Raw genomic sequence first — 23,863 nt, 5'->3', positions numbered from 1 at the left:
TGTCTGCAAAAATGTGGAATTTTGTATTTTTTGCCAGAAGAAGATCACGGATTCGTATTAATTTGTTGTTTTTTTTTCAGGGGTGATGGTATCGACCCAGTGGTCCTAGAAATTCGTGAGAGTGCTCATTCGAATGGAAAATTCTAGTGACCAAAAAAATCGGAGGGCAACGAGACCCCCTTGCCCACCCCCTTTTTCCCCAAAATCGTCCAATTTAAATTTTGAGATAGCTATTTTGTTCATCATAGTTGAAAGGCCCAATAACTATGCCTTTGGATATAACAAGTTCTTTAAGCTATGAAAATCGCCCATTGTTTACGCATAGCATTTGTCATTGAGAAACATGCATACATTCTAGGGTGGGAAGACGAATTTTCTGATGTTTTTTTTTTCACGGGGTGAACTTTCCATGAGGAGAGAAGTTTCCAGGGATGACCTTATCAAAGGAAATTATTTGAGGGAATTTGCCAGAATTCCTGTACAAAATCCTTCTTATATTTCTTGCTTTTTCTTTCCCGTCTCGATTTTACGCTTAGAGTTGTTAAGGGTAATTGTCCTGGGTAATTTTTCACTGGGATTGAATTGTCTATAGGATATATCTATAGGAAGGGTATTTTTCTGTGGAAGTGGGGCCAGATTTCCTGGTTTATTTAAAAAACGACCAGAAATTAAATAAAAAGAACAAGTTTTTTCAACTGAAAGTAAGCAGCAGCATTAAAACTTAAAATGAACAGAAATTATTACGTATATGAAGGAGGTTGCCTCCTCCTTAACAACTTGCTCTTTGCGCTAAAGTTCGACTTTTGTCTCAATTCTTTAAGAACGACTTCTGAAACACTATGTTCGTTTAATTGGAACAATGAGAAGCTTTTTTTCAAAAGTACTAAAAAAACTTTAGCATAAAGAGCGAAATGCTGAGGAGAAGGCAACCATCTTTATATGCGTAATAATTTCTGTTCGTTTTAAGTTTTAATGGTGCTCCTTACTTTTAGTTGAAAAAACTTTTTTTTTATTTAATTTAAGGTAAAAGAAATGAATCAGTCGTCTACACTGGTTTTATTTTTGGACTTCTGTCTGAGAGGCATCAGTTCTAAGTTCATTACGGCAGAGGAGGAAGAGGCAGTAAATCTAACGCTGGCAGTGAAAATTTAAGTAACAATTTCATACACAAGCATTCTGTGGCGGGATAGTTTTACATTTGTTTGTTCATAGATATGAATCGTTGTATATACAAACACACACATATATATATATATATATATATATATATATATATATATATATATATATATATATATATATATATATATATATATATATATATATATATATATATATATATATATATATATATATATATATATATATATATATATATATATATATATATATATATATATATATATATATATATATGCATATATATATATATATATATATATATATATATATATATATATATATATATATATATATATATATATATACAAAATGGAATAATTCAAAAAAAAATTGAATTAAAAATGGAATAGTTGTGGGCAAGTCAAGTCATGGCTAATTTTAGAAAAAGCCATGACAGATAGTCCAATTAAGTGTGGACATCAAGTCATTGCTAATTGTAGAAAAAGCCAAGATAGATAGTCCAATTAAGTGGGCATCAAGTCATGGCTAGTTGTAGAAAAGGCCAAGACAAATAGTCCAATTAAGTGAGAAGAAAAACATGGCATTAATTTTCCCCCCTTCATTGCCGTCGTTATCCTCCCACTTATGCTACACCTCTCATGTCATGTCACTCCACAATGCCGAGCTAGAGTCAACCTGTTATGTATATATATACTAGCTGTTGGGGTGGCGCTTCGCGCCACCCCAACACCTAGTTGGTGGGGGCGCTTCGCGCCCCCCCCCCCCAAGCCCCCCACGCGCGTAAGTCATTACGCGCCATATTAGTTACGCGCCATTGTAGTTGTGTCCCTATGTCCCACCTGTGAATATAGATATATATATATATATATATATATATATATATATATATATATATATATATATATATATATATATATATAGTTTTTAACTACGTAAAACTTGCGAATATACAACATTCTTTGCTGTCCCATCGTCTGTGCATATAAATAGATTGTCAGGTTTACCGACTCTTGAACATGCAACGCATAATGGTCCATGGGAAAACAATCCGTATTCAGATCTATACCTCATGATTCTATTGATTGCCCTTGAGCTTTGTTGATGGTGATTGCTAATCGACCATTTCCTTTGTTGCCGTCGTCATTTATATATCCCCCTGTGCCCCCCGGCGTCCCCGTTGTAGTTGTGTCCCTGTGTCCGGGTCGTCATTTATATTCCCTGTGTCCCCGTCGTCATTTGTGTCCCGGTGTCCCAGTCTGTGATTTCTATTTGAGTGTCCCGGGCGTCATTTATATTCGTCAGGATATTGTAGGGCATCGTAGCATCGATGAGTTTAAGCAATTCTTGTCAACTGATTGTTTCGCCTATAAAGAATATTATCTCGAGGTAAGAACTGATCACCGACCACAACGATTGCCACTTTGTTGATAGTTGCGTATCAGGAGGCATCAATTCGATTGCTGTTTTTAAGCAGAAGCACTAAATTATTATTTTTGTGGAAAAGATGATATATATAAATATATATATATATATTTTCTTTTTAGTTTTTTTGTAGTTTTTACCTTTTTTAGTTTTTTTCTTCTTTTGTATTAATGCTAAAGCCAAGGTTCAAACCTGGAGCCTCTCGGACCTAGAACCTGAAACATAACGCTTTACCAACTCAGCTACTTCGGCGTGAATACATTCGTTTTGAGCAGCTTCCTCGGGTGTTGCCATTGTAGGTTCTTCAGTCATTTTACAATTAGAAATTTCTCTTTCAACGGTCTTCTTACAATTAAAAATTTGTCTTTGAACGATATTCTTAAATACCTGTGTCCTGGTCGTCATTTATATTGCCTGTGTCCCGGTCGTCATTTGTGTCCCGGTATCCCAGTCTGTAATTTCTCCTTGAGTGTCCCGGTCGTTATTTATATTCCCTCTGTCCCGGTCGTCATTTGTGTCCCGGTCTGTAATTTCTCTTTGAGTGTTTTTTCTTTTTAGTATTTTTTAGTTTTTTACATTTTTTCTTCTTTCAGTTTTCTTTTTCTTCTTTATTTTTCAGCTTCACTATGAAATACATATCGCCGAGCCTTTGTTTTTTTAACTAAAATCTGGTAGGCATTGATGACCTTATCCAAGTCAAGATCCCAAACCCAATCTTCATCGCTATCATTTTCGGTTTTGATATGTTTTGACTCTCGCTGTCCAGGTGGATCTTCATCTAACTGCGCGGTTTTGCGTTCTTTAGCCTCAAGCCTGTTTCCTTGCTGTTCTTTTGATTCCTCGGCACGCTTTCTTTTCTGACTTTCTCTATCAGCAGCAAGTTTTTTGGCATAGACTCTTTGAGCATCTTCATCGGCTTTTGCCATTGTAAGTTCATCAGTCATTTTAAACTTAAACATTAATAGATTTCTACGTGAACATATATGTCTTAAATATCTTTAATGACGTCACCGTCATAGCAAAAATGACGACAACTAACTTCATGACGCCAGTCGACACAGAAACATGACGTCACCTGATCCACAGACAGACAACTTATTTTTATATATATAGATAGATATAATTCTAAAATTGTCAGGTAATTTTCTATTTTGAAATAAAAACTAAAAATTATTGCTCAGACAACATAAATATTTTTGATATTTACATAATAGCTTTAGTGGTTCTGGACTGAAAACTAAATATGCTAATCAAATTGGGAATTGCAATCTTTTAGGCTGAAAAGGCAGATCCATTGGAATCATGAGAATGCGTGGAATAAGAAAAGCCTCACCCTCAAAAGGCCCTGTCAAGATTGTTGCCTCTATTACGTTATAACAGACATAACACGTCATTTGTGTCCCGGTGTCCCGGTCTGTAGTTTCGTTAGTCGACAAACATGACGTCAGACGACAAACAACTTCATGACGACATACAGCTCAATCCTTATAATGACGTCAGTCGACAAACATGACGTCAGTCGACACACAAACATGACGTCAGTCGACAGACAGACAAACAACTTATTTATATATATATATATATATATATATATATATATATATATATATATATATATATATATATATATATATATATATTACATGATTCTTATATACTATTATATCCCTTAGGTCGACCCCCAGGACAAGAAGGCGATAGTTGTGTTGAACGAGAAAGTCATGCCCTTTCAGCCGGTCTTGGTTTGGGACTGGTTTGCGTAGGAAAAGGAGAGGCGATGAACGACTTGAACAATAGAGGATTGGCTGATACACTTCGATATTATATGATTGGAGGACGGAAACGACCTCTCCCTGGTTCGTATGACCTAACTGATATTATTCGAAAATAGAAAATCTGGAATGAGATAAACTTTACTCGTCTCTGTCGTTTTATAATTTCTGATCAAATTTTTAATCTATCTCTATACTCTTGTAAAAAAAAAAAAAAAATAATAAAAATTAAAAGTAATATATATCGTTTGCCCTAAGATGGGTGTCAATGGTATGACTCTGGGAGCTCAATCAGAGTTCATATAGCTCCAAATGAGTACCGAGAGGAATATGGGAAAGGTAAACAGGAAGATTTTACGAAAGCACAGGATGGCTGGCCCTCAACCTTCCCTTGCACTTCCTGGTTGAAGAGCCATGAAGTGTAAATTAACACCGCCAGTAAAGAGTGTCAAGTCTAATGCCGTATCCTTTATCTTTTATTTTAAATATATTTGATGAAATCTCTTTGAAATATTTTTATCATGTGAAGTTCCTAATAAATTTTCAAATGTAATCTACCTTCCATACATTCCAAAAATTCCAACGAATTTAAAAAAAAGTTTGCACAGGAAATAATATTTATGTAGTCTTTACTAGTAATTTTAAGATAATGAATTTTTTGAACTCTGCTAAAGACTGGCCCAGTTCCTCGCCAAAGTGGGGTCTTTCAAATATCATGTGACTGCAGCAATTTTCATGTGGATAGAACCCACCAAAATCATAGACAGTGCGATAGCGCTGCCTAAGTAAAGAGCGATGTGGTCACAATATTTTTTTTTTTTTTAGACCATGGCACTGCGTATCGAAGGAGTTGTCGTAGAAACTCCGAAAAGGGCTCTTTTGATTTAAAATTGAAAGTTTCAGTGCCGTTTTTAATAGTCGAAAGTGATTGGAGGCAGACTACTCCCCCCCCCCACGCCCACCAATTTCCCAAACATATCCAATAAAAAATTTGAGATAGCCATTATGTTCAACGTAATTGAAAGTTCCAGAAATGAGGTCCAGTCTATGAGGATGGCAATCCCACAAAGCCCTCAGGGCAAGAGTTTTAAGTTCTGCCCTGGGGGCATATATGGTATCATAAGCAGCGTAATAGCGCTGCTTAGGTAAAGAACGATGTTGGCATAATGTACCAATCATTTCTTGTTTTTTAGACGTGCACTTCATATCGAGGGAGTTGTCGTAGAAACTTTAAATGGGCCTCTTTCGATTGGAAATTGAAAGGGCTAGTGCCCTTTTTAATAGTCGAAAGTTTTTTGAGGGCAACATACCCCCTCCCATGCCCACCATTTCCCCAAGCACATTCAATCAAAATTTTGAGATATCCATTTTGTTCAATATAGTTGAAAGATCCGGGAATTATATCTTCGAGGGTGACAACCCCCCCCCCACAGCCCTCAAGATAAAGGTTGTAAGTCATGTCCTGGGGGCGCATAAGGTTCTTATAGAAGATGTTGCCGTAGAAACTTGGAGAAGGGCTCATTCGATTGGAAATTGAGAGGGCTAGTGCTCCTTTAATAGTCGGAGGTGATTAGAGGGCAACTAATCCCCCTCCCACGCCCACTATTTCCCCAAACACATCAAATTAAAATTTTAAGACAGCCATTTCGTCAAACGTAGGTGAAAGGTTTTGAAATTATGTCTTTGAGGATGGCCATTCCCCTTCCCCCCACAGTCCTCATGGGCAAAGGTTGTAACATGTACCCTGGGGGCATGTCAGGTTTTTATAGAAGCGTTGGAAGAACTTCAATAGGGCTCATTTGATTGGAAATTGAGAGGCCTAGTGCCCTTATTTATAGTCGCAGGTGATCGGAGGGTGAATGCAACAAACCCCCCCCCTTAACTCCGATCAACATTTTGATATAGCCATTTTGTTTAACGTAGTTGAAAATTCTGGAAATTATTTCTTTGAGAATGGTATACCCCAGAGGCCTCAAGAAAAGGGCTGTAAGTTATACCCTTGGGGCATATAAGGTTTTTATAAGGGCGAGGGTTGTAGGTTTTACACCTGGGGCATTTAAGGCTCTTAACCAAATGATCGTTGGATAAACTTTAGAGGTGGCTCAATTTGTTGAAATCGGAAGTTCTAGTCAAACAGTTCGTGGTAACGAACTGTAGTAAGGAGCGACCCGGCTCAATAGTAACCAAAATTCTAAAAAATGGAATTTTGGTACCAATAGCTACATCAAAAGAATTGCATTTTAATGCTGATTTTAAATATACAAGTTTCATCAAGTTTAATCTTACCCATCAAAAGTTACGAGCCTGAGAAAATTTGCGTTATTTTAGAAAATAGGGGGAAACACCCCCTAAAAGTCATAGAACCTTAACGAAAATCACACCATCAGATTCAGCGTATCAGGGAACCCTACTGTAGAAGTTTTGAGCTCCTATCTACAAAAATGTGGAATTTTAGATTTTTTGCCAGAAGGCAGATCACGGATGCGTGTTTGTTTGTTTGTTTGTTTTTTTGTTTGTTTTTTTCCCAGGGGTGATCGTATCGACCCAGTTGTCCTAGAATGTTGCGAGAGGGCTCATTTTAACGGAAATGGAAAGTTCTAGTGACCTTTTTAAGTGACCAAAAAAATTGGAGGGCACCTAGGCCCCCTCCCACGCTAATTATTTTCCCAAAGTCAACGGATCAAAATTCTGAGACAGCCATTTTATTCAGCGTAGTCGAAAAACCCTATAACTATGTCTTTGGGGACGACTTACTCCCCCATAGTCCCCGTGGGAGGGGTTACAAGTTCAAAACTTTGACCAGTGCTTACATATAGTAATGGTTATTGGGAAGTGTACAAGCGTTTTCAGGAGGATTTTCTGGTTGGAGGCAGGAGTTGAGAAGAGGGGGATATGCTGGGGGAACTTTCCATCGAGGGGGGAATTTGTCATGGGGGAAGAAAATTTCCATGAAGGAAGCGCAGGATTTACTAGCATTGCTTAAAAAAAAACAATGAAAAAATAAATTTGAAAAAGTTTTTTTTTTCAGCTGGAAGTAAGCAGCAGCAGTAAAACTTAAAACGAACAGAAATTATTACCCATATGAGGGGCTCGCCTCCTCCTAGTACCTCGCTGTTTACGCTAAAGTATTTTTAGTAATTTCAACTATTTATTCTGCGGCTTTTGTGATTCGGGGGTCATTCTTAATAAATTGGGACAAAATTTAAGCTTTAGTGTAAAGAGCGAGGTACTGACGAGGGGGCGAACCCCCTCATATATGTAATAAAAACATGAGAATACAAAAGTTCTTTACGTAAGCTAATTTATAAGTTACATCTATCTTTTACTTATAAAAAGATTCGTAAAAAATTAAAAGTTCCTGCTGCCTTTTTAATTAACCGAAAATCGGAGGGCAAATAGGCTTCCTTCCCCGCTCTTTTTTTCTCAAAATCATTCGATCAAAATTATGAGAAAGCCATTTAGCCAAAAAAAATAAATATGCAAATTTCGTTTTAATTATTCCTCTGCGGAGAGCCAAAATCAAAACATCCATTGATTCAAAAACGTTTAGAAATTAAATAAAAAAACAAGTTTTTTTAAATGAAAGTAAGGAGCGATATTAAAACTTAAAACGAACAGAAATTACTCCATATATGAAAGGGGCTTTTCCTTCTCAACGCCCCGCTCTTTATGCTAAAGATTTTTACTGTTTTAAAATGTAGAGTTAAGAGAAAGAGTCAAACTTTAGCGTAAAGAGCGGGGCGTTGAGAAGGAAAAGCCCCTTTCATATACGGAGAAATTTCTGTTCGTTTTAAGTTTTAATGTCGCTCCTTACTTTCATTTAAAAAAACTTGTTTTTTTATTTAATTCTCTTTTAAGAGTCAATAGTGATGGAGATCAAGTATCCCTCCCTTACCCAATTATCCCTCTTTTCACCAAATCTATCTGATTGAAATTGTGCGATGGCAATTTTGTTTAAACTAATCTAAAGAATATATAATAGTGCCTCCAGGGTTGCCTCAGTCCCCCAAAGCCTTGGGGCAAGGGCTTGAAGTTATGCGCTCGAGGCATGTAAGGTTTTTATGGAATGGGTGGTCGTATTAATTTCAGATGGGTCTCATTTGATTTTAAATTGAAATTTATAGTGCCCTTTTTAAGACTCAACATGATTTGAGAGACCTCCCCACGCCCATCATTTCTCATAAGAAACATCCAAACAAAGTTTTGAGGCATTAATTTGTTTCACCATTGTTGAAAGATTCAGTAATTACGCGTAGCAATAGTTGTAGCAGCAGTATTAGCATCAGTAGCAGTATGCAAATAACACATTTTTTCAACACCCCCTTCAACGCTACATTAAATTTTTAACTTAGTACCATCAACCAGTTCTGAAGCATTGCTGATACGGTCTCTTGACAACCTCTATGGGCATAGTGTGTTTAGCTGTATTTCAATACAGTTACAATATTGCCTTCGCCTTAATACTCTTAGGTATTATATTAGTAGCAGTAGCACCAGTAGTTACAGAAGTAGCAGTAGGAGTACAGTTAATAGTAGTAGTCTTAGCTTTAGTAGCAGCAGTAGTAGTAGCAGTGGTAATAGTTATAGGAGTAGAAGCATCAGTATTATGATGCAAATATTGTCTTTTGGTTAGTTCAACATCCCCCACAACAAGCGTTGTAAGTTTTAATTTCACACACAAAACCGTTCCTAAGATACTGCTTATATGCTCTTTTGACAACCTGCATTCTGATGGTAGGTTGTCAATCGTACAACAGGAATATTCCCTGTATATCTTATTTCACTTTTATTTTCATTTTCGATGGTGTAATAACTGGAAAAGAAAATATGTATAATATAAGCGTGCCAATGACGCAATAGGCTTTAGACTTTTACAGTCATGGAAGGGGGCAGTATCCAACTCTTGTTTGTAGTGAAGCTATATTTGTCTTCAACAGTCTCGGAAAGAACTATTAAAATAAAATTGAATATTTGATATATAATTATATTAATTACTGAAAGCTCATTAGTTGAAAATTTAATTTAACTGTAATTTTTATGTTTATTTTCAGTGTTGTAATAAGTATAAAAGAAAATATTTGCAATATAGTTCGGTTTTAGTAAAGCGCCTATGACGCAGTAGGTTTTAGACTTTTTACAGGGATAGAAGGAGGTAAAACCCAAACTCTTGTTTGTAGTGATTTTTGTTCGTTTCAAGCTTGATTTGCATATTTAATTTAAGTTTCTCTTGTTTCAAGATTTATTTATTCATTTATATAAGTACCTATTGTATTTTGTTTGCTACGATTGTTTATTTAATTTCTGTTCGTTTTTGGTTTCATTTATACTTCATTAGCAAAATATTTTTGTTCGTTTTCAGCTTGATTTTCATATTCAATTTAAACTTTACTAGTTTTAAGATTTATTTATTCATTTATGTGAGTACCTGTTGCATGTTTTTTTTTGTTTTTTTTTTGCTGTGATTGCTTATTTAATTTCTGTTCGTTTTGGGTATAATTTATTCTTTAGTAGTAATTTCTGGTCGTCTTGAGTTTGAGTTATTGTAGGTTTCTATTTTTTCTGATCTTAAGTTTTATTTGGGCTTTACTTTTTTTTTAAACTCCTTTTTGAGAAAGTTTTTTTTTAATTACTTTCTGTTCGTTTTTTATTGCTAAAGTTTCAAGTTTTTAAAATTTCCCATTTCAAAATAATTTTTTTTCCAAAATAAATTAACAGTCTTGGCAAGAACTAGTAAAATTAAAATGAATTTTTGATATTAATTGCTGAAAGCTCTCTAGCTTAAGATTTTGTTTCATTCAAGGCTGGATTTAACGCTTAGACATTTCTAGGCCCAGGCTTTCTTTCCGCTCTGTTTTTGCAAGATTTGCGGGGAAATCCCCGAAACTTCGGGAATAGCGAAAGCCAGCAATTTTCATTTTATGTACAATGTTGTAATACGTACAAAAGAAAATATTTGTAATATAATTCATTTTAGTAAAGCGCCAAATACAAAGTAAGCCTTGTGCTCTTACGGCTAGGGAAACGGGCAGTAGCCAAACTCTTGTCTGTAATGAAAAATATAGGCGTCTTGAACAGTTTTGGAAAGAGTTTATAAACTGAATTCTCGTAATTTTGGGAATCGAATATCGTTAATAAATTTTCTTGGGTAGGGATGGGGGTTGTGCCATGGAAGGAGGGCCAGGTGTCAGCTCTCATGATTTTTGGAATGAAACATCATTAGTAAGTTTGTTTCTTGTTGTTGTTTTGTTTGTTGTTTGTTTTGTTTGTTTGTTGTTGTTTTTTTGGGGGGGGCTGTCGGGCCAAGGAAGGGGATCCAGGGGCCAGCTCCCATGATTTATCAATCATTGATAATATTTTTGAGGTGGAGAGGGTATCAGTCATGGAGGACCACGATTAAGCTCTCATAAGTTTCAGAAAAAATATTATTAATGTTTTTTTGTGTGGGGGGACATAGAGGGCCAGGGATGATTTGCCATAATTTTGGAATAAAATTCCGTTGAGAACTAGTTGTTGTTGTTTTTTTTGGGGGGGGGTCAGTCCATGCAGAGAGGGCTGGGGGTTAGCTTCCTTAAGTTTTGGAATATAAAAGCGTTCATAGGTTTTCAAGGGGGTGGGGGTTTGACTTGTCGGTCCTTTGGAGTATTTTCAAAACGTTCACATATGAACTTTATATGCCTCCAGGACATAACATACAACACTTGCCTCCAGGCTCTGGGAGGTTGCGTTGACCGTGGAGTTTTTTTTTATCTAGTGTATTGACTTATTTGACAAAAATGGCTATCTAAAAAGTTCGATTGGATGGATTTGAGACAAAAAGGGCAGAAGGACAAGCTGCCCCCGGTCCCTTTTGACTCTTAAAAAAGGAACTAGAACTTTCAATTTCCAATAAAATTCCCTGATGAAGTTTATATGATCATTTCACAAAAAAAAACCTTGTAAACCTTCCATAAAACACCTTGTTTGCCTCGGGGCATAATTTAGAACACCTGCCCCGGACTCTGGGGGGTTGTGTAAACCTCTGAGTTTTTGTTATACGGACTGTGGTCTATTTTAGACAAAATTAAAACCTCAAAAATTTGATTGGACGCATTTGCAGAAAGGCGGTTGGTGGGAGAGGGGATCAAAAGATTGCTTTTAACTCTCAAAAAGAGTACTAGTACTTTCGATGTCTAGTCCTTTGAGTCCCCTTCGAAGTTTAACTTTTCCACAAAAACATTATAGGCCCCCGGGCATAAGTTACAACCCTTCCTGTGGACCCTGGGTGTTTTGATGTCGAGTTTTGGTCATCTAGTCATTACACTATTTCAAAGAAAATACCTATCTCTAATTGATCGGATGCACTTAAGAGAAAGAGGGTGTGTGTATGTGTGTGTAGGGAGAGGGTAGATGCCCCCTGATTCCTTTTGGCTCACAAATAGGCAACTAGAACTTTAAATTTCCAGTCAAATAAACCACCCCGGAAATTCATACGACCAACTATTACATGAAAACCGTATATGCCCCTGGGGCATAACTTAAAACACTTACCCCTGGGTTTCGTGTGACCTTCTGGGGGCTCGTGTTGACCTTGGAGCTTTGTTATCTAATATTTTTAACAAAATGGCTACCTCAAATTTTTATCGGATGGGTTTGGAGGAAAAGGCTTGGGGGGATTTCAAATGTTTGTTATCTGATCGCTAGACTATTAAAGAAAATGCCTATCTCTAATTGAGCGGATGCATTTAAGGGGAAGAGGGTGTGTGGGGGGGGGGTAGATGCCCACTGATCTCTTTTGACTCATAAAAGGGCAACTAGAACTTTCAATTTCCAATCAGATCAGCCACCTAATGAAATTTATACGACCAACCATTACATAAAAACCTTAAATACCCTTGGGGCATAACTTAAAACACTTGCCCCTGGCAGTGGGGGTTTATGTCGACCCCGGAGCTTTGTTAGCTAATATTTGAACTATTTTTAACAAAATGGCTATCTTAAAAAATTTTATCGGATATATTTGAAAAAAAGGGCATAGAGGGGCTAGTTTCCCTCCAATATTTTTTACTCTTAAAAAGAGACTTTCGATTTCTAGTCCTTTGATTCCCCTTCGAAGTTTAACTTTTCCACAAAAACCTTATAGGCCCCCGGGCATAAGTTACAACCCTTTCTGCGGGCCCTGGGTGGGGGGTTGTTAACCCCTACGTTGTTTATCTGATCTTTAGACTATTTCAAACAAAATAGCTGTCTTAAGATTTTGGTTAAATGGGTTTGGGGAAAATAGGGTTTGTGAAAGGGGGGTTAGATGCACTACAATCACTTTTGACTTAAAAACGGCACTAGAAATTTCGATTTACGATGGCCTGAGCCCCCTCCGAAGTTTATAGTACCATTTCTTCCATAAAAACCTGATTTGTCCCGGGGGCATAACTAACAACACTTGCCCCCGGGTTCTTGGGGGGGGGGGGGCTCTGAAATCTATTGAGCTTTTATATATAGTTTTTGGTCTATTTTAAACAAAATTGCTATATAAAAAATTTGATCGTAGGTATTTGGGAACAAAGGATTAGTGGGGGGATGGGGGGCTAGTTGCCATCGGATCGCTTTGGACTCTTAGAAAGGAAACTTGAACTTTGAATTAACAATCATATGAGTTCCCTCCGAAGTTTATGCGACCACCTCTTCCATAAAACCTTCCGTAAAACCATGGGCCCCCGGGGCAGAAGTTACAACCTTTAGTTCTCCCAATTTACGGGGGGGGGGGGCTATTTTGATGTCGAGTTTTGGTCATCTATTTCACTTTCAAAGAAAATACCTATCTCTAATTGATCGGATGCACTTAAGAGAAATAGGGTGTGTGTGTGTGTAGGGAGGGGGTAGATGCCCCCTGATTCCTTTTGGCTCACAAATAGGCAACTAGAACTTTAAATTTCCAGTCAAATAAACCACCCCGGAAATTCATACGACCAACTATTACATGAAAACCGTATATTCCCCTGGGGCATAACTTAAAACACTTGTCCCTGGATTTCGTGTGACCTTCTTGTTAGTTTTTGTTATATCATCTTTGGTCTATTTTGGACAAAATGAAATCCTCAAAATCTTAATTGGACGCATTTGGGAAAAGACGGCTGGTGGGGGGAGGGGGATCAAAAGATTATTTTTCACTCTCAAAAAGGGAACTAGTACTTTCGACTTCTATTCATTTGTGTTCCCTTGGAAAGTTATCTTTTCCACAAAAACTTTATATGCCCCCGAGAATAAGTTGCAACCCTTCCCCTGGGCTCTGGGAGGGGGGTCGTGTTAAACCCGACGTTTTTTATCTGATCGTTTGACTATTTCAAACGAAATGGCTATCACAAAATTTTTATTAAATACGTATGTGGAAAAGAAGGTGTTTGAAAGGGGGGTTAGTTGCCAATTGCTTTTGACGTAGAAACAGCACTAGAAACTCCGATTTAGAATCGCCAAGCCCCCTCCGATGTTTTTACTACCATTCCTTCCATAAAAACCTAACTTGCCCTAGGAGCATAACTAACAACATTTTCCCCCGGGTTCTGGGGTGGGGCTGTGCTATCTCTCGAGTTTTTGTTGCATAATTTTGGTCTATTTTAAACAAAATGGCTATATTAGAAATTCGATCGGACGCTTAAACCTTCCATAAAACCCTGTCTCCCCGGGGCAGAATTTACAATCCTTAGTTCTCCTGATTTCTGGGGGGGGGGCTATTTTGATTTCGAATTTTTGTTATCTGATCGTTAGACTGTTTCAAAGAAAATCCCAATCTCTAATTGATCGGATGCATTTAAGGGAAAGAGTGTGTGTGGGGAGGGTAGATGCCCCTTCTAGGGCTATAATGAGAGGAACGCTGAGAAGGTTAGGGCATGTTCAGAGGATGAAGAATGACAAATTGTCAAAGATTGTCCCTTTCGGCCTATAGTCTAGGTCAAACGAACATCAGGTGGTTCTTGGTTCCGGTGGGAGCATGTCGTAAGGAAAGATTTAAGGAAGATAGGAACTTCCTAATAGGGTTGAAAGAGGGGGTCTTTGAATAGATTGGGTTGGAGGAAGACCGGGCATAGCTATGTTAGCCTCAGGCGGCTTTATGTCCCAGTGAATTGTTAGTTGTAGTAGTAGTAATTTCCGTGACGATAAATATTTCTGTTTTCTCTTAGATCGATTCGCTGAAAAATATAAGAATGGAAGCTGTCAAATATTTGAAGGAGACCTAGTGAACACAGATATCACCGGACCTGGTGCGACTTTGGCTCTTGGACTTATGTATCTGAAAAGTGGAAATAGGTTAGTTGTTTTTGTCTTCAGGCGTAAATTATATTAATGCAACAAAAGTATTTAGCACACTATTTTTCCTCTGTAAGATAAAAATTAGTAAAACAACCCAAAAGAGTCTTAACAAAAATAATTCTGAATCATCTTGTCAGTTTTGAGTTTCATGTATTAAAACTTGAATAAAATGAGCCTCAGTCAATAAGAAAAAGTATGGACAGCTAAAAATATACTTTTTGGAGGGCCTTTTTGTATAGCACATACCTATGTAGTTAAATCATTTTGTTGGATTTTTGGCTGAAGGGCGGTGCTGCCCGGTATCTTCTAAAAAATATATTAAAAAAAAAAAAAAATCACAAAGCTCGAGATGGAACGGAGTGATGATTACATCGTGCGACTGCTGGAGGCCTGACCTGTCGACCATAGCAAGTAAAATGAGTGGAGTTAGGTGATTGAAGGTGTTTTTTCTAGTACTAGGGTTTTTGCTTCTTCTTTTTATTGAGGTTTTAACTTTGCTGGATTCTTAGTAATGTGGACTTCCTTCTTTTCTAGTAATAATATAACTACTACATATTACTATATAACTACTTATATAGTCATTAACTACGTATAAGTAGTCATATTTTGTAGTAGTCATATGTTTTATCTGTTGTCTCCATGAAAAAATACCTTCAAATATAACTTAAGTTTCGTATAGCTCAAGTATTGAATTTACTGAATGAATTTGAATTTAATAGAAACTAATCATCTATGCTTTTTATAAAAGGTAACTTTTACTATTACGTTTATTGGAAAATTACTTTTTAAACCAATTGGACTAACACGGCGATTTATACTGATGTAAAATACTGATTTTACGTTTATTGATTATATATGCATTTTAAGTCGATAGTTACTAGCAGCAGTCTTGCCGATTAAAGTTATCAATAATATCACAAAAACCAAATTGATAAGGGCCAAGAAACAAAAAACATTATGATGGCGGATATTTTGGAGGAATAATTACCGTCCATCCTCAGTCTCTAGGTAAAATGAATAAAACTAAAATCCTCACGTGGTAAATACGAACATTTGCAAATGATTGGATATACAATTCATAACACATAACTGTGATAAAGTTCTAATTTGTTTTGTGTCTTCAGGATGCAGCTCATAATTATATGAGAACTATCGAGAAAGTAGATTATATTATGAAATTAAAAATAAACAAGCAGTAAGAAAAAAATGTACCATAAAAAAAATGTACCATATTCACCTGAAGACCACACTTAAACGCTACTTTTCAATATTGTCACCGTTCAAATTTAGGCACTTATCATAGCAATGAATGAGCTTGGCTGTTACTTCTCGTAAAATTATGTCCTTTGGGTGTTCAGGAAATTTCAGGTGTTTTTAAGGGAATTTGCGTGCCTCCACTCAATTTACTGGAATTTTGTCTCACAAATCACACCAGTTACAATACAATCATATAGTGAGTCACCATCCTTAGCTTAAGAGCCCAAAAATGTTAAAGGCTGCAGCGTTAACGTTTCTGGACTTTTACGCCAAAGATGGTGACTCACTACTTGAGCATATTGTAAATGGGGCTAAAGCGTGGAATAAATATGCGAACTGTGAGATATAATTGTCACGGAAGGACTCAAATTTCCTCTCTTCCATGAAAAAACCAAATCCCGCACCCTAAAAAAGAACAGCTAAGAAGCTCTAAGTGATTCAAACTGTAGAATTGTACGAGAAAGGAATTGTGAGCTATGCTATGTTAAGGATTGTCATTCATCGCTATGAGTCCTTAATTTCGAGTGGCGACTATGTTAAACAATAGATTTCAACTGTAGAACTAAAGTAATTAAAACTGTGGGTTTCTACTGTATATAGTAATTTTTCTTAGGTTATACCTTATTTATTTTTAATTCCAAAACGTGACCTACTTTTTGGGTAGCCTTCGTATCTTATGAACTGTTCGTCATAAGTTTCTAATTTTAGTTTCTATCACTTTGGTTTTCTCGATTTTATTTACAGCTATTAGGCACCGGAGACGCCCTGGGGTCACAATATCAAAGGTGACTCTGATACTCCAACCTCCAGCCTCTGCTCCTTACACTTGAGGCATCAAATCCTTGTTACAGAACACATTTCTTTTAGGACAATTGCTGAGTGGATGGTTATTCCCCACACAATCACTTCTCTGGAAAGTGTACGTCCTGATATGCTTCTTCTTCGAGTTCTTGCGCGAAATTTGATTCTTTGGGACGAGATTTTGCCGTCACTCAGTTGGATAGAAAATCATGTCCCAATAGAGTTTCGACATTTGTGTTTAAAAAAGCCAGATCAAGATATGCCACTAGGCATTGACTACGGGACCATTAAGTAAGTAATTATTTAGTGAATATTAATGCAAGAAAAAACGGAGAGCTATGAACCTTGGGCCCATATTTATTTGTCATTTAAATTTTTTGGTGTAACAGTTCTCAATGATTTTGAATTTCTTTAATAAATCATGGGCGTAAGTTGGAAATTTTTTTCATATGTCTGTTATGTACAAATAAAAATTATATCTGTCGTGTATAAATAAAGTAGCTTACTCTTCTGGCTTTGCTGCGATCTCAAAAGAAAGGAAATTCAAGGAAAATACCCCCTCCCCTTGAAATTCTCCCCGGGAACGCACAGACATACATTGCTTTTATACATTTTTATGTGGATTATGAAGTAGCAGATATCATAAATTTGTCACTGGAACATTCGTTGCCGTTATACCTAAACCCATTCTCCTTATAATGGAGTTTTAACAATCTTTTATGATCCCTTTTATTTCCCCCACTATTTATAAAAGAAAAACTTTTTCTTTGGACAGGACAGTAAATGCAGAGAAGGCCATTTAAGACGTCTACAGATGCTTTTATTGTTTCGTTTTATCTGTGGAGTGCTGTTGTATTTAGTGCTTTTCTAGTGAGTGTTCTTCGTTTAGCCCGGACAGTCAGGCTCTTTTTAAATAATTTTTAATTTAAAAATTAACTAATAAAATAAAAAAATTGAAGAGAGAAAATAAAAACAACATCAGTAAAAATATTAATTATATTAACATTAAAAGAGAAAGCGGAATCAATGTTGAAAATTTTGCAATTTTCATTTCTGTTAAGTTGCTTCTTAATTGTAAGTAATTAAGGAAAATAATTGTATTGTAATCGTAACTGTCTTCTTTCTTCTAATGATTTTGTTGTTTAATTAACAAAAAAGAGTTATCCTTAAGAAGGGTCATCTCCAAATCTCATCCCAACTAAATACTTCGAATCACTATGAAGCAAGTTAAATTATAAGGATTGTCGTATATATGTTTAGAAGAAGAAAAATGATCTTGCATCAAAAGGGGTGTGCCAATATGCTGAATCCCTCCCTACGACCACTCTCCTACACATCCCCGCTATACGTATTAATTACTATAAAATCGATCGATACAATTTTCTGTCTGTAAACCACGATGAATGAAATAAGAAATTAAATCCTAAGAAACAAAAGAGACGACGAAAAACTTATGGGCCTACTTTTAGCAACATGATTTACTTTACTTTATTTTTTTACACATTTTTTTCTCTTTTTGTCAAGGTTTGCATTCATAACTGTTCTAAAGAAGAAAAATTGAGACCTTGAATAAGCAAGACAGCATTGTACCATGGTGGACCCCAATTCTTTCTAAACTTCATAGCAATAAAAATATGTATTTGCGGGAGAAATCGAAGCAACGCCATTATTCTGCTTTATTATTTTAGCCTTTTTCTCTGTGTTTTCTGACACGACTTTTTGTGAAAAAGCTTGAGACGTTGATTAATGGACAAAAGCTTTGTGGGGTTTCTGTTAAAACTTCATAGTATTGAAAAGATTTATTTGCAGTGGAAGTTGAAGCAACGCCATTATTCTGCTTTTTAGATTTTTTGTCCTACATTATTGAGGTTTATATTATGTTTTGAGCCTTTCAAATAAGCCCTTCAATATCTCTCTATGATGTTACAGTGTTCCAACAACAGCAACCTGAGAAAAGGTAGTAAAAATGAAAAAAGGAGACGCTGCTTCCAATGCGAAACAGTCATTTTTCTTGTTGGTCAAGATGGAGGGTTGTAACTCTCTTAAGTGGGCATTTTTGGCTATGAGGATTCAAATGGTGCAGTTTTTTATTTATTCAAACAATTTTTAATAGATCTTAGTTTAAGTTCTCATAAAATTGATTTCGCAAAACTTGTCTCACGAATGGGTGATCGGATCCTAATGAAACTTAATGTATTGAAAAATGTCATGTCTCAGATGCTCTATTTTCAATTCGGATCGGATCCGTGGACATTAGGGGCTGGAGGGGGGAAACGGAAATCTTGGAAATCTGAAATCTCCGAAAAGACTTAGAGTGGAGAAATCGGGATGAACCTTGATGGGAAGAATAAGCACAAGTTCTAGATACGTGATTGACATAACCGGACCAGATTCGTTCACTTTGGGGGAGCTGGGGGGATTTCTAGTGCTTTGGCGAGTTCGAGAATAAGCACAAGTTCTAGATGCATGATTGGCATAACCGGGCCGGATCCGATCTCTCGTCACAAGTACCATATAAGCTCTTAACTCTTGTTAAATTTTGGGTTACTGTGGCATAGGCTATGTTCTTTGCTAGGTTGCACCTGAGGGGGCAACTATGATAAGGAAAAGTGTATTATGTCCCAGCTTTATTGTTTATTTTGTTGTAAATTAATTAATCTTTTATTTTATAGCTTTTTTCACATCTTCTTTTTATTTTTATCTTTTTTTCTCCATTTATGCACTATATATGTTAACTTTAGCCATTTGAATAGAGTACTTCTTTTTCAGTCAAGCGTACTGCAACATAGTTCCTGGTGCATGCCTTGCTCTTGGATTCCGCTTTGGAGGCTCAGCAAATGCAGATGCTTTCGATGCCGTTTTCTCTGTTACTAAACGGTTTATTGCCCTAAGTGGAAAATCGATTGCGGAACTGGCTGGCAGAGCAACAATTGAAACAGCGCTGAATGTTATGGTTTTGTCACTTGCCATGGTGAGATCTTGTGTTTTAATTGAGAAAAAGGAGACACGTATGTGCTTCTTATGTGGAACTGTGTGTTTTCCGTATTGTTCAAGAAGGGGGCTTTGAAACTGTAGTCAAGGCTCTTCAGCAGTGACGATTTCAATGAAACACTTTATTTCTATTTGGCGTCATTTTAAGAGGTTTAAGGGTATTTTTCGACATTCACAATGATTTCTTCTCATAATTACAAAAATATTGCTTGGTTTATTTGTACACTACAAACAACTAACTACAACACTAATCCTCCTGAGGCCAACACAGCTGCGTATGCTACTCCTCCATCCCAATCAGTTTAAAGTATCCCTCTTTATACCCTCCCAAGAAGTTACAATTTCCCTTAAATCTTTCCTTACTACGTCCTCCCACTCCATTTAGGGATGATCTATTTTCGTTTGGCCCTGCATAGTTGACTGACAAAAACAATCTTGGTAATCTTTCATGTGCAGAACCTGTCCTAGCCATTTCGAACCTTTCTCTCATTATACCCGAGAGAGCAGGGTTAAACCACATTGTTCATACAATTAACTGTCTGAAATATGGCCTGTCGAAGTTAAAATGTTGTCTGTAAATTTTTTTTACTAGTTAAGACTTAAAGAAACAGTAAATTCTCAAGCATATTTAGAAATATTGTGGCATATTTTTAGAAATGCCACAAATAAATTAAATAATTGTTAACAAGCTATATTTATTACATCATAATAAGTTGTCAGTAAACCGTAAATGAAGTTTCACCGTAAATAGTAGAAGATTGAGCAGGTCTCACATTGACGGTAATTCCTGTGATGTTCATGTGGTTTTTGTTTATTAGATGGTTGCTGTTGGTTCTTGTGTTGTTGCTTTGTAGTGAATTTTTGTTATAACAAGTTTTAACGACAATATTTACTTTAATGCAAAACAAACTTCTTTCAAAATTTATATGTGACTGTTTTAAATTTATTTATTATAAATAAACTGTAAGAAGCACAATACTTTGCGTGAAGAAAAACGCAAGATCACTGCGGGGTATGCCCTTGGAATTTGACATATTTTTAAAAGGCTATTAGATACCTTAAGTTTTACCCTTATCTCAGATTCTCTTTATCTTATGGTTAAAATTGTGCTCTGTGTATTAAATGTCGTAAAATGACGGAGGTTTTGCACCTCAATTTCTGAGGTGTATTCTCTTTGGTGTTTAAAAAGGGCTGTAGAATTAAAAAAGGAATTTACGTTTGAGTGAACTTTCTCTCTATTTTCTAAGGATAAGAGAAGAAGGTTCTATGTCCTCCAAGGACAAGAATGTGTAAGTAAGAACGTCTTGTCAACCACAGTCATCTTGTGATGAGTCAGAATTTGTTCATTGTTTTTGCCTATGGATATTCCACTGGTGCAGTTTTCATTTCCATCCAACGCCATTTTTGTGGGGTTTCAAGCTATTTCTCGAAATTACCATAAATTGTTACCACAATGAACTTTTACCATTAATATTAATTGAAATCGTAGTTACCATTACTTAATCAACTTCAAATAGTGATCTTTTTCTCTATCAAGATTGTGCCCCCTTTATCAAGTCAAGTCATTGTTTTACATAAGAGATACGAAAAAAATACAGTTTTTTTTTTAAATGAATTTCACTTTTATCCAATTGCTCTTGACTCTTGAAAAGGCCATTCGAGTATTGAGTTAATGCATGTTTGATTTTGGCTCTCCGCAAATGAATAATTAAAACGAAATTTGCGTATTAACTTTTTTTTGCTAAATGGCTTTCTCTTAGTTTTGATCGGATGATTTTGAGAAAAAGGGGTTGGGTAGGAGGCCTAGTTGCCCTCCAATTTTTCGGTTACTTAAAAAGGCAACTAGATTTTTTAAGTATTAACGAACGTTTTAATTAGTAAAAAAAATATACATAACTTACGAATTAACTTACGTAACGAACTTCTATATTCGTATATACATATTATGTATATGAGGGGGTTTGCCCCCTAGTTAATACCTCGCTCTTTACACTAAAGCTTAAATTTTGTCCCAATTCTTTAAGAATGACCCCTGAATCACAAAGGTCGTAGAATAAATAGTTGAAATTACTAAAAATACTTTAGCGTAAAGAGCGAGGTATTTAGGAGGAGATGAACCCCCCATATGCGTAATAATCTATGTTCGTTTTAAGTTTTAATGCTGCTCCTTTACTATCAGTTGAAAAAACTTTTTCGTATTTATTTTTTCATTGTTTCTTAAAATAACGCTAGAAAATCCTGCGCCCCCTTTATGGAATTTCTCTGCGTTTAAGGGAAGATCCTTCCACGTAGCCCACCCCCCCCCCCCTCCCCAACCAAAAAATCTCCCCTGAAAAGGTCTGTACACTTCCCAATGACCATACTGTATGCAAACAATGGGCAAAGCTTGTAACTTGCAGCCCCTCTCCTAGGGACTGTGGGAGAGTAAGTCAGCCCCAAAGACATAGTCATTATGTTTTTCGACTATGCTGAGCAAAATGGCTATCTCAAAATTCTGATCTGTTGACTTGGGGAAAAAATGGGCTCAGGAGGGGGCCTAGGTGCCCTCCAATTTTTTAGTTGCTGAAAAAGGGTACTAGAACTTTTAATTTCTGCTATAATGAGCCTTCTCGCAACATTCTAGGTCCACTTGGTCGATACGATCACCCATGGGAAAAACAAACAAACAAACACGCACCCTTGATCAATCTTCCGGCAAAAAATACGAAGTTCCACATTTTTGTAGATAGGAGCTTGAAGCCTCTACAGTAGGGTTCTCTAATACGCTGAATGTTATGGCGTGATTTTCGTTAAGATTATATGACTTTTAGGGGGTCTTTCTTCCTATTTTCCAAAATAAGGCAAATTTTCTCAGGTCCGTAACTTTTGATGAGTAAGACTAAATTTGATGAAACTTAATATTTAGAATCAGCATAAAAATCTAATTTTTTTATGTATCTACTAGTATAAAAATTCCGTTTTTTAGAGTTTCGTTTACTATGGAGCCGGGTCGCTCCTTACTACCGTTCGTTACCACGAACTGTTTGATTTTATGTATAAATATAAAAGGGGATTTCCTACTCCTACCATTTTTGTTCATGCCGGATCCTACAATTTTTTAGTCTAAATTTAGATTTACTCTTCAACCAGGGGTTATATAATAAGGTTATTCTAGGCTGATTTTGTTAACCACCCGGGGTTATCCTTACGACACAATTAGTGGTTTAGCTCAACATCTGCCTGGAAGAGTAGGGTTTGACTCTTATTTCCTAACATTATTCCCAGGAGTTCCTCTTAAGAACGCTTAAATATCCTCTTCTTCTTTCTCCAGTGACGATGCTTATATTCGGTTTGTAATGGTTTTTATCAGTATCGTTTCATGTGCACATAGGTCCCATTCACATGATTGGGAGAGTTGGTTTGTCTTACCTTACTTCTCTTCCCAGTACTTCCAGACGTTTTTCATTTTTGCTACTTGCTTTTTTACAATTTTTCTATTTTTGTTATATTAACGAACCTGGAAATAAGTTAATACTTTCCTTTCTGCCTTGGACCGACCTTAGAAGTAAATACCCCTCACCCTATGGTGTGATGTTGCTTATTTTTTAACCAGTTTTGATCCATTTAACGGAATAAAATTTATAGTTGCGTATTATGATATGAGTTTATTAGTTCTTTGAGAACTCCCTTTCCCTCTCCGTATATCTTATAACTAGTTTATTGTCCAAGTCTATTATATTTATTTATTTGCATTTTGATGTTACTTATGCTTCATTGACTATTTACAGATAATGGCTGGCACTGGTGATCTTGAAGTTTTGAGATTATGTCGACATTTGCGGTCTCGTGTTGGTTTTCATGGAGGGGCGAGCTCTTCGAGTGTTACCTATGGATCTCATATGGCCACACATTTAGCATTAGGACTATTGTTTTTAGGTGGTGGTCGACTGAGTCTTAGTACTTCCAACGAAGCTATTGCAGCCCTTATTTGTGCCATTTACCCTAAGTTCCCGAACCACAGCAACGATAACAGGTACACGTTGATTTTTTTTAATATTTTTATTAATATTTACATTAATATTTAATATTTATATTCAGTATTTCTAAATATTTCTAAATAATTTTATTAATTTTTAATATCAGTTTCTAATATTCAATTTTATTTAATATTTAAAAATGTATGTTTCAATATTTGATAATAATGTTAAGATTTTGAT

The 23,863-nt window shown here is 36.1% G+C and overlaps 1 protein-coding gene across 5 annotated transcripts in view; it reads left to right on the top strand.

The window, feature by feature from the left end:
* LOC136027541 (anaphase-promoting complex subunit 1-like) overlaps window positions 1-23,863 on the top strand; it is a 255,997-nt gene that overhangs the window by 178,860 nt on the left and 53,274 nt on the right. For all 5 annotated transcript variants that reach the window (XM_065704890.1, XM_065704889.1, XM_065704892.1 and 2 more), the window contains 5 exons: window positions 4,239-4,421; window positions 14,489-14,615; window positions 16,743-16,967; window positions 19,446-19,647; window positions 23,435-23,679. In XM_065704890.1, coding sequence (XP_065560962.1) covers window positions 4,239-4,421; window positions 14,489-14,615; window positions 16,743-16,967; window positions 19,446-19,647; window positions 23,435-23,679 — 982 coding nt within the window. The remainder of the gene's footprint in view (window positions 1-4,238; window positions 4,422-14,488; window positions 14,616-16,742; window positions 16,968-19,445; window positions 19,648-23,434; window positions 23,680-23,863) is intronic.

Source organism: Artemia franciscana, chromosome 5, assembly GCF_032884065.1.
Source record: "Artemia franciscana chromosome 5, ASM3288406v1, whole genome shotgun sequence".
NCBI classification, from domain to species: Eukaryota; Metazoa; Arthropoda; class Branchiopoda; order Anostraca; family Artemiidae; genus Artemia; species Artemia franciscana.
Note: the sequence above shows the minus strand (reverse complement) of the source record. Positions and strands in the feature narration are given on the sequence as shown.